The sequence below is a fragment of the Cervus elaphus genome, chromosome 33 (assembly GCF_910594005.1).
Source record: "Cervus elaphus chromosome 33, mCerEla1.1, whole genome shotgun sequence".
Classification (NCBI taxonomy): Eukaryota; Metazoa; Chordata; class Mammalia; order Artiodactyla; family Cervidae; genus Cervus; species Cervus elaphus.
The window spans coordinates 41,434,811-41,451,251 of record NC_057847.1 but is presented as its reverse complement, the minus strand read 5'-3'; the positions used below and the strand labels follow the sequence as shown (position 1 = coordinate 41,451,251).

The following is a 16,441-nucleotide window of genomic DNA, read 5'->3' as shown; positions in this document are numbered from 1 at the left end:
CACAGAGAATCCCATGGACAGAGGAGCCTGGTGGGCTACAGTCCATGAGATCGCAAAGAGTCGGACACAGCTGAAGCAACTTGGCACAATGGCACAAAAGGAGTAGAAACATGGGTTTTGGAATTAGGAAGACCTAGGTTCAAATCCTGATTGTGCTGTTTGCTGTCTCTGTGACCTCTCATAATCCTCCTGGAAAATGGCCACAAGGTTAAGCTCGTTAACTTAACAAGGTTAACATAAGGATGAAAGATGAAATGTGATGACTGGAGTGGGTAGCCTTTCCCTTCTCCAGGGGATTTTCCTAACCCAGGGATCAAGTCCAGGTCTCTCACATTGCAGGTGGATTCTTTAGCAGCTAAGCCACAAGGGAAGCCCATAATAGCTGTCAGTTGATAGGTATTCAAAAAAATAATGGCTTCTGTTATCACTATTTCCTTCACTATTTATCATTACTATCAATTTCACAGTTGCTTATCCAGAGAACTAACAGCATTTGTTAAAAACATATTTAAGTTGAAATTTGAATTTGGGGGGGTAACACTAAAAATTTCATGCTGCTGCTGCTAAGTCGCTTCAGTCGTGTCCGACTCTGTGCGACCCCACAGACAGCAACCTACCAGGTTCCTCTGTCCCTGGGATTCTCCAGGCAAGAATACTGGAGTGGGTTGCCATTTCCTTCTCCAATGCATGCATGCATGCTAAGTCGCTGCAGTCATGTTCAACTCTGTGCGACCCTATGGACAGCAGCCCACCAGGCTCCTCCATCCACAGGATTCTCTAGGCAAGAATACTGGAATGGATTGCCAAAAAATTTCCTAGTTCAGGGTAAACAAAATTCCTGAAAATAGCTCTCATCTGGCGATAACTTAGGCACTGTAGTTAGGGACTACTTTCCAGATGAGAGAAATATAAAATGAAATGTTTAAAGTGTTGGGATTTGGCCCTACCATCTATGCCTTATCACCATGTATCAGGCCTAGAAGGACATTTAGAGAGGAGAGTAAGGCCCAAAGAAGCAAAATGACTTGCCTGCAGATACTTTGAGCCTACCTAACCCTTTCCTGTTCATATCACACCTCATCTATTAACTTGTTGGCTGGTTCAGCCATAGCTTACCTTCAAGTGCTGATAAATGTCATCTTTGTCTTTTAAGAAAAGCACCTAACTGGGACTTTCCTAGTGGTTCAGTGGCTAAGTCTGCATGCTCCTAATTCATGGGGCCGGGGTTCGATCCCTGGTCAGGGAACTGGATCCCACATACTGCAACTAAGAGTTCTCATGCTGCAACTAAGACCTGGTATAGCCAAAGAAATAAACTTTTTTTTTTTTTTTTTTAAAAAAGGCACCTAACTAAGGGATCAGTCCCATTTCCTCTTCTCTTCATGTGTCACCTTGGGAGAGAACCTGGCAGCAGCCTTCGTCAAGCCAGCCAGCCAGTTCAGTACAACCTGACATCACACTGAATTACCAGAAAACGATTTCATTTAATGACAGTCTATTTGATTTGTGGTTCCTGTTTCCTTCCTCCCTTTGACTGTTTCTCTCTTCATTCATTATTCCTTTGATGTAGGGTGGGTGGCAGAGATGAACAAATCACTGAATTTGATGCATTTCACTTTGTTCCTTTTTAGACGTTCTTATAATGGTTTTCCCAAGGAAAATCCATTAAACTATTGACTTAAATACTATTTGGGGATCAATTATAATTCCAATTAACTGTACCATCTGTGTTGTTCATTACTATTCCCAAGAAACATTCACAATGGTGAGAAATTGTGTCTCCCAAGCTCATGTTTATTCATCTTCCGGTCTAGGATCTATCTTCAGACGCTGCCCCTGGACCCCCAGGATCCAGGAACTAGCCTCCTGGTTGATCCTGCCTTGTATCTGCTGCAAACTATTTTCCTGGCTTCAGAGGAATTATCATTGACATTTCTTTCTCTCCCCACCACAAGAGGAAATGTTTACTAGTTGCTTTACTATATGCCAGTCACTCTGCTAGGTGCTTTGTATTATTTCTTTAAATCCATGAGGTAGATAACAAGGTTCTCCTCTTTCAAAAAAGAAGAATATGAATTTCAGAAGGAAAAGCACTTTGCGAAAAAGCCACAGGGGTATTCGAACCCAAGTCTGGGTGCCACAGGCACTGCTTCTTCATCAGGGTTGCTCAGTCCCTCTCAGCACCAGGTGGCTGGTGGCTTCCGAACCAACAGTCCTCTGATGAGATCAACAAGCTAGAGAAACTCTGTACATTCTTTCTCAAGAGTGATGTCCTCCAATAACTACCTCTTTTACAAAGTAAAGATTCCCAGGGATACATATTCCCACCCCAAACTGTTGACTTCCTGAATCAGAATCACTAGAAGTAACAACGACAATCACTAGAAGTTACAGAACTAGTCCTAGAATGCTTTGCATCCTAAAAGTTTGAGATCCACTGCTCTGTCTTTCTTCTTTGACACCAAAACTGTCCTTTAATAAAGTTTTCTTGGAGACGATGTCCTGACCGCTGGTGGTTGAACCAAAAGTGTGATTGCCTTGATGAGCATGTGAGGGAACACTGTGATCTGCTCCCAACTCACCTTCTGGCTGCAACTTTTTGAGTAAGTTCCAACTGCCTCTGGCTGAGCTCTGATTACCTTATTCAGGCCTGTCTCACAGAAAGTACATAAAGCACCTAATTTGGTGATCTTTTTTTGTAGCAGCTACAAAAAGAAATATCTTTTTTGATCAGTACGTTTTTTTGATTGTCTATTCTTTGCAGATTGTACAGAGCTAAGAACAGAGTCCCTGTCCTCAGAAAGGCTAATGTGGATATAGATAAGAAAATAATGTCTTCTCTACCTTTTTTCTTACACACACACACACAGTAAATTTCCATTAGCTGCCTTATCCTGTCTTCGTCATTTGAATATCATATTTGAGCTCTAGTGCTCAGTCCATTTAAACTTGGCTTCTCACCAATTTCCTCTTTCCTTTTCTCTTAACAAGAACCTTCAACTTTCTAAATCAGCCTATTTTATTGGTATTTTTCCTTTCTTGCAGTAACATCACACTCCTGTTTTTATTGGACCTTTCTAACTGTCACCCAAAATTGTCTGGATGTCACAAATTCAACATTTGTCTGAAAGAAGACATCCCTATGATCAAATCTACTTACCATATGCTATCAGAGAAAGTAGAAGAGACATAGTTACAAGAATATCAACCAAAAAGAGACCTAGTAAACAAGTAGAAGCTGAAAATATTTAGGAACTAAACCAGAAAGAACCAAGCAGCTTATTCATTAAACACTTTGAATAAAGAATTCCCAACAATAATTCCATCCATATTTTATTTATCTTATTATAAAACACTTCACTAGAATTTGTTCATTTCCTCCCCTCCCCCCACATCAAAGACGAGAACATAATGAAAGTCAAGCACATATTTCAAAGTTGAACTTACCATAGAAGTTCAGCTGGTAGATCTCAGCCAGAGATCCCTCCTGGTTGCCACACCAGAGCTGTAAGAGGTATAATCTGGTCTGCTCTAAATGAATTTACAACCCCCTGCAATGCAACAAGACACTGACATTCCAAAAAGGAAATTCTATCTCACCCTAATTCATGCTGCCCTTCTCCTTCTTCCTGAAGGGGGTTCCCATTTATTTATTTCAGGACATGGGCAAACTGTTTAGTATCAAATACCTCACAAAAAGAAACAGCAAAAATTCAGTAATGCCTATTGATCCTTGAGCCCTGTACAAGTGGAAAATCAAGGCTCTTCATTCTATACTGAATTAAGTGGAGAAAGAAACCATTTCTTATCTGAAGTCACTCCCATCTAAATGTTTCACATGTGGATTTTATGGGGACACTAAGGTTTCAGAGTTTCAAATGTTACTTACTATAAACTAACTCTAAATTTTATTCCCCTTGCTTTTGTTTTCAGATTAATGAGTTCAGTTTAATTGGAAGGAACTTCCATAATTTATTCTAAACAAAATTTAAGACCTTTGGTTTACTCCATGCTGTTCAACTAAAGTCAGACTTACCTGAGTTTTCCCTTTAAAGCAAAGCAGACACCATTCATGTGGTCTGTCTTTTCAACAGAAAACCATGTTAGTTTTTTATCCACATAACATTCATTTCCAATCCCTAGAAACAATTTCTAGAGAGAGCAAATTTGCCACACATACAGCAAGTAGCATATAAATATGCATCATGAAAAATTTTCCACACACAGAGAAAACATCATGATTTGGTTTGGAAAACAAGTCATTTTATAAGTTGTGGAAAATAAGATCTGTTCCTGTCTTTAGGCAAGATCTGCCACTGATAGTCATTTTAGTTATTCTGTGCTTGTAACCAGTTTTCCCTGAATTACCTTGAGATATTCATGGTGTGTGATCAATTGCAAGCTCATATATTGTAACCTCAAAAAGAAAAAAAACTCTTTTTCTTGAATTTGTTCATAAAGGACTGCTATTCTTAATAGAAAACAGTTTTGTTTCCCAAATCACATTTGACCTGTTTAATTATTGAGTTTCTATATATCAAGACAATTTTTTTTTTTTTTAATTTTTTTATTAGTTGGAGGCTAATTACTTCACAACATTTCAGTGGGTTTTGTCATACATTGATATGAATCAGCCATAGATTTACACTTATTCCCCATCCCGATCCCCCCTCCCACCTCTGTGGGAGAATGTGAGGGTGGGATGTTTCAAAAGAACAGCATGTATACTATCTATGGTGAAACAGATCACCAGCCCAGGTGGGATGCATGAGACAAGTGCTCGGGCCTGGTGCACTGGGAAGACCCAGAGGAGTCGGGTGAAGAGGGAGGTGGGAGGGGGGATCAAGACAATTTTTATAGCAATAAACACCTCGGAAAACATTGCAGCCTATGATTATCTATTGTGAGATAGAATCTCTTTTTTTCATCATCAAATATTTAAAAAAAAAAACTTGTAGGGAAAGTAATCATAAAAGTTGAAGTTTCTACCCATAGAGAAGAAACACATCTTGTCTTATTGAGTTCCTTCTTATAAAACTACAGTATTTTCTACCAGTCACTAGATAAGGTTTTGTATTGTGTGTCTAAAATCATACACACTTTAGAAATCAGCTGCTTCGGCGCGTGCTCCCGATTGCCTCTATGACACCCCCTATCTCCCTTCAGGATCTAAATCAATGTATCCTCACAGATCAACCCGCCTGTCCCAATAGTTTCTTCCATGGCTGACGAAGAATCTGCATCCTTCTATACACCAGTTGCTCTAAGTGTTATTAGGATCAACCCAAATTCCATTTTACCAGAGTCTCTTGCAAAGTCTTAAATCTTTCTGGCGTTTGCTCTGCCCCTACCTGTGCGGCAGGGCTGGAGGTGGCAGGAGGACGGCCGGAGAGCGGTGTGGCTGCCTTTGGGGAGATCCTGGCCCGGCACAGAGCTGGGGGAAGGCAGAGCCGAAGGAAGAAGAGGAGGAGGAATTTGTGTGCCGCTGCAAACGTGAAAGGGTGCCAAAAAAAACACCATTCTTTTTCCCAAGAAGTTCAAAGAGCTTTGCAAACATTAACTCAGGAGCCCAAGTAGTCATGCAGAAATTATTAATCTATTATGCCGTTAAAGTAACCACTGCAAGCAAAGTCATGAGGAAAGGGAGTCTATTCATTGTTTCACTAGACCTCAGATATTTATTGAGTACCTACTATGTGTGCGGCGCTGAAGGCAACAGAAACGAGGAAGATAGCCAAGATCTGTGCTCCTCCAGGCTCTTACGCTAGTCCCAGCCTTTGTTTGCCCAGTCAGGCTACAAAGCACCTGGCTACACTTCGTGTTACACTTATTTACACTTTTATTTTTGCCCAAATTGTTTAATGGAATGTGCTCCATCCTTCAGAATGCCTGCTGCTGCTGCTGCTAAGTCGCTTCAGTTGTGTCCGACTCTGTGCGACCCCACAGACGGCAGCCCACCAGGCTCCCCCATCCCTGGGATTCTCCAGGCAAGAACACTGGAGTGGGTTGCCATTTCTTTCTCCAATGCATGAAAGTGAAAAGTGAAAGTGAAGCCCTGTCTGAGTCTTCGCGACCCCATGGACTGCAGCCCACCAGGCTCCTCCGTCCATGGGATTTTCCAGGCAAGAGTACTGGAGTGGGTTGCCAGTTCCTTCTCCATCAGAATGCCTGTAATGTGCTAAATGCTGAGGAAACACACACAAAAAAGATTACCTGTAAATCTCATTATGATGACCAGAGTTGGGGAGTATCAATTCAAAATGCTTATTTTAAGAAGCCATAAACAAAGCTTTATTGTGAGTAGTCCTGTCTCTTGCAATGTTTATGGAATTACTATAGGCAGACAAAAAGAGTTAAGATCAGTAATATTATTCCAAGCAGTTTATATAAGTAATTTGACTTTAAAAAATGATTAATCAGATGAGCAAGCCTATTTGCTGAAGTGGAGAGGCTTTTTCTGACCTCTTTTTTGTTTTATGTGACAAAACAGCAAGTCAGAAATAGAAAGTGACTTATGACATTTCTAAATATTCCTCCTTAGACAGCAGACTAGATATTTTAAGTTATATGGTTATCTATGACTAACTGGACCAAAGAGGCTGTTTTTTAAAAATGTGTGACTTTCTGATGAATCAAAAGGGATTTAAGCTGTTGTGTTTTAAAAATGCAAGATAACAATTCTAGTCTGTTCTGGAAGTCTCTAACCCAGTTTGGATGGAACTTAGAGATCATTGCAGTCCTTATTCAGCAACTTACACAAATGTTGAAAGTCAGAGGGAATTATAATACCACTTAAAACTCAACTTCCCTCCCTCATAAACTCTTCTCTGACTAAACAGAATATAACAGAAGATGGACTTCCCTGGTGGTTCAGTAGCTAAGACTCCACAATGCCAGTGCAGGGTGCCCAGGTTCAATCTCTGGTTGGGGAACTAGATCCCACATGCCACAACTAAGAGTTTCCTTGCTACAATTGAGCCCACAAGCCACAACTAACACCCAGTGCAACCAAACAAATAAATAAATATTTTTAAAAGGAATGTAACAGAGAAATAAAATTGATCTGTTATTAAGTGTATTATTTGATACATATACCCCATGAAATTCAAACTCCTTATCTTATTAACTAAGTAGCCTCTACACTGGGCCCCAAACTACCAGTCCAGCCTCAGGTTTATCTCCCTATTATTCTCACTGCAGCATAAACATTCATAATTTTCAGTATATCATACTTACCTGCAACACTGCCTTGAAGGCTGCTCCCCACTCCCTCCAATACATACGTAATGAGCTCTGCCCACCTGGAAAATTGTTCATTTTTTAAGATCGTGTATTTCTAGTTACTGCTTCCCCAACTTTCACACCACTAGCTTGTTATGTATCTATTTACATAAATATGTAACTAAAGCTTGCAAACTTCCTATATAGAGAGATTCCTTTGTATGTTCAACAACTAGTACTACAACTTTGTTGAAGCTGAATTTCCTACAAAACATCAATATAACACTTCCTGAAACTGGTAAGGTGATGAATTAAACATGGGTTTACTCTGCACATGAAAGCACAAATGGGATGTCTAAAAACCCTTTATTACGCAAAGCTGCTAATAAAGAGAATAATATAAGTTAAATAAATTATTCAGTTAAAAAATATACTATTTTTATTAAAAAGCTACAATAATATCAACATCATTGCCATTCAGCTTTTTACCCTTTAAATGAGCCAAGACAATATTCTACTCCAATTATAATAATTACACTGAAGAGAAAATGGTATGCTTATGGAATTGCTACAGAGGATGAGAAAGCTAACCATTGAAGCAGTGACAATACTAGCTGAAGCTATTTATTTCCGGTTTCAAATGAAACTGGACAAGAGAAGTGAGGGATAGGAAGAGCTCAGAAAAAAAGAAGAAAGAAGAAAAGGGAGGTTATATTGCTGTCAAAGATTATCCTTCAGAATCACTTTTGCCATTTTTCTCTTTATGACAGTGAGAAAAATAGATGTTCTTATAGGTTGTACAGAGCATAGTGATAGTCAGTTGAAGATAAACACTGCTTAGTTAACAAGCTGTTTTGTCTCTAGAGTTTCTTATAAAAATTATTTACAGGATATCCTTTCTTTTCATTCTCTGCATTTGAAATATTGATGATTTATTTTCTAGTTTTACTCAAATAAATTTCAGGAATTCAATAACTGAACAATGTGGATTTGTACGTTAGTGTGAACTTTTGTGTGGTCTGTCTTATGTAAAGTTAGTTGATAAAGCAGCAACAGGGTTTGAGAGAATTGATTCTAATTTTGAAATAAGTTCTACTTTGGATAAAATGTTATTAAACAACATTGCAGACTGCAGAGAAATCATTCATGAAAGGAAGAGTCAACCAACGAAGCAAGCTAACTGGTATCCTATTTTAAGAAATTGCCACAGCCATCCAAGCTTCAGCAACCACCACCCTGATCAGTCAACAGCCATCATCCTCAAGGCAAGACCCTCCTCCAGCCTTGCTGAAGGCTGAGACATGGTTAGCAGTTTTGTAGCATAATTTATAATTTAGGTATATACATTGTTTTTTTAAGACATAATGCTATTGCACATTTACTAGACTACTGTATAGTGTAAACATAATTTTTAATATGTACTGGAAAACCAAAAAGTTTATGTGACTCAGCTTATTGTGATACTTGCATTACTGCAGTGATTTGGATCCAAACCTGCAATGTTGCTGAGGTCAGCCTCCTCCATATCACTTTGTGTGTGTGTATGTGTGTGTTATGTGTGTGCATATTCTGGTGTGAACCTGTGAATAGCATATATATTTAAGATGTCACACTTTCAGTGGACACAGTGAAGTGCTTTCTCATTCCTTATTAGTTCATCTGATCCTCACAGCAACATTTTTAGGTGGGCAGTCTGACAGTACTCCCAAGGTTCTTCCATCATAAACCGTGTGAATACTTCAAAAATTATTAGAGATGCAACTTTGATTCTTTACATTTCTTTAAAAATGTTAATATTGTACCCCTGTTTACTGAGCAAGAAGTATGCATATGCTACACAAAATTTTTTATTTTTCTTTCCCTGATAATTGGAAGTCTTGTAAGAAGCCACATGTCATTCAGGGGATGCATTCCTTGATTAACTAGTCCTCATCAACATGCAAGCAAATATTTATTTTCAGATAAAACCCCGAACTCTCAACCTTCATTAATTCTTTAACAGGCAATGCAAATTCATTTTTCCTGCCAAATCCAGCAGAGGGCAGGATGCTCCCACCAACAGCCAGCTAGCTGGTGCCACCAGCCAAACCAGGGTAACTACTTGGTGGAGAGTGTTGTGATGTTAGAGCAATCATCATTTTCTCCCCTGAATCCAAGAACAGGTGTGGGCTTGACCTGAGAATAGTGGCTGTGGTACATGGTCTGAGAAATGTCAGAAAAAGTATTACTTTGAAGTTTGCCCACATTTTGTTTGGAATTTGATCTTTAAGATACCTGGAAACCAGCCAATTCCAATTATCTTCCTGAAATATCTTGCTGAAGTAGGCTACATGAGAGAATTAATTTAAAAGGTGGCATGATAATTTCTGTTTCTGGGGTTAGGCTGTCTGAGGTCACAGGTGGGCCATTATACTCATATGCCCTGTCTCAGGTCACCATCTCAACCTGTTCTGCACTTCCTGTCTCTCTCTGCTCTTCAGAACTTCTCATGGCTTCCCACTGCTTGGCCTCCTCTGCTTGTCTTCACTGCACAGTCCCCAGTGATAAGGGCTAGTGACCTCCTGCTCACTAATTCAAATCCTCTCTTTCTCCAGGCCTAACTCAGGACCCCACCACCTCTAGGAAGTTTCTGGAGATCCCAGCCCCAGTGATCATTTGAGAAACTTTCATTAAGTGAACTACTAGATGAAGGCTTTGTACCAGGCTTTGGGTCATAAAAAGTATTACCCATTCCCCTAGTCCAGGTCTTAGCACGGTCAATGCAAAATGAAAGGAAGCAAGGATAAACACCACAGCTCCCAGGAGAGACAAACCAGGGCATCTGAAGGTGGTAGAAAAATGGTAACAATCTGTGAGAGTTTCCAAACTACGGACTAGAAATTTATCATTGGTACCATTTATATCTCCCTTTTTCACTCTCCCTCTCTCTCTTCCTGTATATATTATATACATAATAATTTATAGACAATTATTATAAATAAATATATTTATGCTTTTGTGTGTGTTAGTCACTCAGTGATGTCCGACTCTTTACGGCTCCATGGACTGTAACCCTCCGGGCTCTTTCACTCATGGGATTTTCCAGTCAAGAATACTGAAGTGGATTGCCCTTTCCTTCTCCAGGATATCTTCCCAACCCAGGGATCGAACCTGGGTCTCCCACATTGCAGGCAGACTCTTTACCGTCAGAGCCACCAAGGAAGCTAATGTTATGTTTTTACGTGTATATAAAACCAGTAGTGAAATTGATACCTATAATTCTAATACATAAGGTTCCCTCTAGTCTTCTCCCTTTTCCTCATTTGTAACTCCTTTTTCTGACAGTGATAATTCAGCTCTCATTCTACAAAATTTATTTACTTACTTACTCAATTTCTGAATATACACAGTTTCAGAATTACTAATATACATAACCTCTGTGAAAAACAAATTTACTAAAACGAGTGCAATATTTACATGTAGCTCTTTTGTCTGTGGGCTTCCTTGGAGGCTCAGGGGTAAAGAATCCTCCTGCCAATGCAGCAAATGCAGGTTTGATCTCTGGGTCAGGAAGATCCCCTGGAGAAGGATATGGCAATCCACTCCAGTCTTCTTGCCTGGAGAATTCCATGGACAGAGGAGTCTGACAGGCTACAGTCCATGGGATCGCAAACAGTCGGACATGATTAAGCAACTGAGCACTCACAGGAGCTTTTGTCTTTGACCTTGTGGAATATATTCAAATCACTGTTTTTCAACAATACTTAGGTTTATTACTTTTTATCCATTTGTTATGGTTGTGGTATCCATTTCTAGTACACTTATTGAAAGTGAAAGTCACTTAGTCATGTCTGACTCTTTGCAACCCCATGGACTATACAGTCCGTGGAATTCTCCAGACCAGAATACTGGAGTGGGTAGCCTTTCCCTTCTCCAGGGGATCTTCCCAACCCAGGGATCAAACCCAGGTCTCTCACATTGCAGGTGTATTCTTTCCCAGCTTATTAGTAATCTTTTATATTGTTTGGATTCCCACACATCTTGGTTAGTACTCACACTTTTCATATGTGAACAACTACTTGGTTCTCAAAGTCAGAACAATACAAGAAGATGTGTTTACAGAAGTGTCCCCATTCATCCCTTCTACCCATTCCCAAACATCTCTACAGATAAATTAAAGTTTTAATTTTAATAACATTAAGGTTTTAACTTATTCTTGCCATATTCATTTTTGCCCATATTATATATGTTTAATTTCTTCTATCTACTTCATTTTTACTTGAAGTGTACCATACTCTAGATATATTTTTGACACTTTGCTTTTTTATATGAAAGCATATTATGGACATCACTGTATGTTGGTTCAAAATGGTCTTCCTCATTCCTTTTTATAGCTGCATAATACTCTCTATAGAGAGGATGTATCATAGTTTATTCAACAGCTCTTCCACAAATGAGCATTTAGGTGGTTTTCCAAATTTTGTGTTTACAAACAATGTTCTAATGAATAATATTGTGCGTTGTGTTACTAGAGACAGTTCTTCAAAATAACTTCCTTGAAACAGGATTGAGTCAAAAAGTAAATGCATATGTGCCTTTATTAAATATTGCTAAGTTTTCCTGGAAAGCTTTTAATATCTGTTAATGTCCAAGCCCTACTCCCAGAGGTTCTTGTTTAATTGACTGAAGAATATGGCCAAGCATTATATTAGTATCATGTTTCTATACTTTCTGTCACTTGAGAGGTATAATTTGCCCCATAAATCCATATAATCTAAGTGCACAATTAAATAATCTTTAAAATAAATGTGTAGATTTGTTCAAATATCACCACAATTGGTATCTTTTCAAAGCTTCCTAATCATTCTAATGACAATGAAGTCTAAGGCCCACTACTGTTGGTGCTTTTTGCTACCACATGGTGTCGCTATTAAAGGCCCATCTGCTACTTGGAGGCAGAAGGCTTTTTTTTCCTGCACTGCAGCGGCCCTGCTGGTTTAGATTCAGTGAAACCTGTTTCACGTAGAGCAAACTACCCCTCAAAATCAGTTCTCATTCTTCAGAGTGAAATCAAAATCCCTAAGCTACAAAGGCTGCATTTGAGGGAGCTTCCAGCAACAGTTCCACCCTTGTCCCAATCAGGTCTCCACTAAACTAGTGCGCTTAGAACCTTGTCATTAAGCCAGACTTCATTTGCGACTTCTTTAAGGATAATCTCTTTTACATGTCATTTGGTTCCTTCTATCTCAGCAACAATCTGAGCATAACCCTAAGAAAGGAAAACTCAACATAAACTTTAAATATCTCCAGTATGAGATACTCCTTTGAATGTCTCTCTGAAAAACCACTCATACTGTTCCTTATAGAAAGGGTGTAACTAGGGCAGGCTCAGTCTGGGAGATGTTGAAAGGGTTTCCTTAGTAGGAGATATTTCAACAAAGCTTTAACCTGGTGAAACAGGTAGATAAAGAGGACACATCCCAGCCAAAGCAAGAGACATGTATATGCAATGACCTTGCAGGAGGATAGAAAAGTAAGGCCAGTGTGACTGGTGCAAAGAGAGATGATGGGGGAATATGCTGCTAGATAAGATTCTATAGAAGCTGAAAGATTTTGCTCCTAATCTTAAAAGCAGTGGAGTCCCACTGAAAAAAAATTTAAGTCCTGTATTAGGGAAAGCTAGGCGGACTGCATGACTTAACAACATTTACTAAGAAAAATTCACTGACTGCAGCAAAGAAAACAGACTGGCAAAAGTAGCTAGTGGAAACCCAATTAGAAAAGTGATGCTTTGAAACAGGGAGAAATGATTTTTTTTTTTTTTAATCCAGTGGGTGACTGAAGTGGTGCTAATATTGAGAAATGCAATAGACTGACAGGACTTAATGACTGGCTGACTCTGGAGGCTGGGAGAAAGATATCAAAGATGACTCAAGCTAACATACTATACCACCCACTTCCCCTCCTTACTGCAGTCATCTTCAGTCCTCCTCATCATTCATTTTAAACTTTTAGCTCATAACTCTCTGTCGCCTTCTTGACAATAATCAAGAATTGTCGCTTGGAGAAAGCAACAATAATCTTGAATTGTGATAATTCTTGATTATTTCAATACATCTACAGGAAATCCTTCCATTATCCTGGTTGCTTTAGTTCTTTGATTTCCTCTCCTTCAGTCATTTTGTATTCTCTGTCACCTTAGTAACAGAATCCCATGGACACATACCTGACCTTTCACTCTTGTTAATCGAAATCCTTTCATAGTCTCATTTGCGAAAACCCCTCCTAGCCCTGCAATAACTTTTTGACTCTACTTGGCCCTGTATCCATTGATTCTTCCACAACTGCACTGTCCATCGTCCCATCGTATGCTTACTTTCATTACTAAACAAATTACAGAATTAATTATCACAATCACCCTCTTTCATATACCTTCAACTCACTTAGATCCGTTGCAATCTGTAGACACTCATGGCCAACCCACCATTATGATCATTAAGCGATGCCCTTTGGGGTTGTGTAAAAATAAGGCATATGCCCGGTATCTTATGTTTTTCTCTTAAGATCTAATCTCTTTCCTCTTCCTTCCCACTCGAGGCCCTGAGAAGCTGATCTGTAAGTATTATGTCTGTAGTGTTCTCATGCCCTCTGCTTTCAAATGTGCAAACAATGGAAAGTCCTAGCAGGATATAGAAAGGATAGGGGATTATAGAGTTCTGGTTATTTATTCCATTGGTTCTGTCCCTGCAAGTTCACCAAAGGTTGTCTATATCCCTAAATGAAGTCAGTTCACTGGCCCATTGTAGGGGACTCATTCTCCTTGTGGATTTCGGAAATCTCTGCTTTCACCCAGGCCTTCTATCTAGAGATGTTAGTAGCTCTACTGCTAGTAGACCTGGATTCCTGCACATACCTATAGTTTGACTGCACTCCACTCACAGCTTTTGTTTTATATTTATTATCAAAGTATAAGTGACACCGTGTAATGCACATGAGATACTCTCCTTTGACAAATGTATACACCTAAAAATCCCACATTCGAATTAAAATATAGAAGATTTCCATCACATCTGAACATTTTCTCATGACCCTTTCCTGTCAGTAAAACGCTATTCTGCCACAGCAAGAGCTATTCTGATTTCTGGTCACCATAAATTATATTTATCTACTTTAAACTTCCATAAATTAAATTACATAGTTTTTACTCTTCTATGTCTTGCTTTTTACTATCAACATTATGTCTATGAGATTCATAATATAGTTGTATCTGTGGTGTATCTCCTTTTCCTTAAAATGTTATCCCAGTGTATGGATATACTATATACATTAAAGTGGTTTCTAGTTATTGCTTTTTATACATAAAATATTATGAGTATTCTTCTAGAGTCTTGTGGGCATACGTTTTCATTTTTCTTAGATAATTAAAGAGGAGTTGAAATGCTAAGTCATAAAGAAAACCTGTGTTTACATTTGTAAGAAATTTTCATTTGTAAGAAATTTTCAAAGTAATCAAATGATTTTATATGCCATAAGTAAGGCATGATGGCTCCAGTTGCTCCATGTTTTCACAATATTTTGGGTTTTCTTTATAATTTTAGGCATTTTACTGAATGTGTGGTAGTATCTCATTGTGGTTTTAATTTGCACTTCTAATAGTGAGCACCTGCTCATGTGCTTTTTGCTCATTTGTCAGCCTTCTTTTGGGAGGTGTCCCAGTCTTTGGCCCAGTGGATAAGGGAGCATTTATCTTTTTATGAGCAAATTATACAGTTCTTTTTATATTTTCAATGTAAGGCTTTTTCATAGACATATATTTTGACAGTGTTTTCTTTCATTTAGTGCCTTGCTTAATCCACATTTTCTGTAGATAAGAGACCATTATATCGATGTTAATTTCCTGTTTCGATTGTTACATTGCTGTGGTTATCTAAGAGAATGTCCTTGTTTTAGAAGATACACACTGAAGAAGGCAGAAGTTAAGAAACATCATGTCTGATATAGGTAGCAATCTCTCTCTCTCTCTCTCTCGCTCTCTCTAATAGAGATAAAATGCTATAGCAAGTATGATAAAATGTTAACATGGAGAATCTGAGTGAAGAGTAATAAGGAAGTCTTTACATTAGCAACTTTTCTGAAAGTCTGAAATTATTTCAACATAAAATTTTAAGAAATAATTTACGATATGAAAGAAATCATAACAAGAAAGTCTTTTAGTGAGAAGGAAGGTGTTAGAGACTGAATCTTTGTTTGGCTGCGCCATGCAGTTTACAGGATCTTAGCTCCCCGACCAGGGATCAAACCTGGGCCACAGCAGTAAAAGCACTGAGTCCTAAATACTGGAATTTAGCACCCAGGAATTCCTGGACTGAATCTTTTTATGTCCCCCAAATTCATATGTTGAAGCCCTTACTCCAATGTGATATATTAGGAGGTGGGGCCTTTGGAAAGTAATTAGGTCTAAACAAGATCATGATAGTGGCACCCCAGTGATGGGATTAGTGCCATTTTAAGAAGTGAAAGGGAAGCCAGAGTTCCCTTCTCTGCTATATGAGGATACAATGAGAAGTCAGCCATCTACAAACCAGGAAGAGGGATCTCATCAGACACTAAACCTGCCAGCACCTTAATATTAGACTCTCCAGCATCCAAAACTGTGCAAAATACTTATTTGTTTTTTTAAGCTATTCACCCTCTGATATTTTGTTATAGGAGTCTAAACCAAGATGGAAATATTCCTCAGACTTATATACTAGTGGGATGACCAGTCAGATAAGGATGGAAGTATATTGAAAATGTTATGTAGAAGTTAAATTATAGAAAATTTAAATGCCACACTAAAGATAATTTATTATGTAACTAACAATAGAGCAACAATTATTAACAATAACAATAGCATTACAATACATTAATAATTGTTAACAATATGTTAGCAATTATTGACTATTGGGACAATATGTGTGATGTACTATTTTAGGAAAATTAATATGGCAAAGGCATTCTTGGGGAGACATGAGACTAGTTGGAGGAACCAATTAATAGATAATTGCAATAACCCAGCAAAAGAAGGTTTGAACTTGGGTAGTAATGAGAATGAAAAGGAAAGAACAGATATGAAAAGCATTATGATGCAGTACCTCTGGATGGGCCTTAGAAAGCCATAACCTTCCAAAAGCTCCTCAGGAAATTCCCATACACAGCCAGCCTTTGAGACTAGCAGAGGTAACAGTACCATATAGTGACA

The 16,441-nt window shown here is 38.6% G+C and overlaps 1 protein-coding gene across 4 annotated transcripts in view; it reads right to left on the bottom strand.

Annotated features, from left to right (window-relative positions):
* The window catches only part of LOC122688445 (cytohesin 1 interacting protein), a 76,054-nt gene extending 70,601 nt beyond the window's left edge, over positions 1-5,453 (bottom strand). The window contains exons 1-3 of one of the 4 annotated variants that reach the window (XM_043894442.1): positions 5,352-5,443; positions 4,037-4,083; positions 3,448-3,505 (exon numbers count right to left, since the gene is read on the bottom strand). In XM_043894442.1, coding sequence (XP_043750377.1) covers positions 3,448-3,450 — 3 coding nt within the window. In that variant the 5' untranslated portion in view covers positions 3,451-3,505; positions 4,037-4,083; positions 5,352-5,443. Of the gene's footprint in view, positions 1-3,447; positions 3,552-4,036; positions 4,084-5,351 lie in introns of all 4 variants that reach the window. The other 3 variants (XM_043894441.1, XM_043894444.1, XM_043894443.1) reach the window with 3 other exon arrangements.
* Between the last annotated feature and the right edge of the window lie 10,988 nt (positions 5,454-16,441).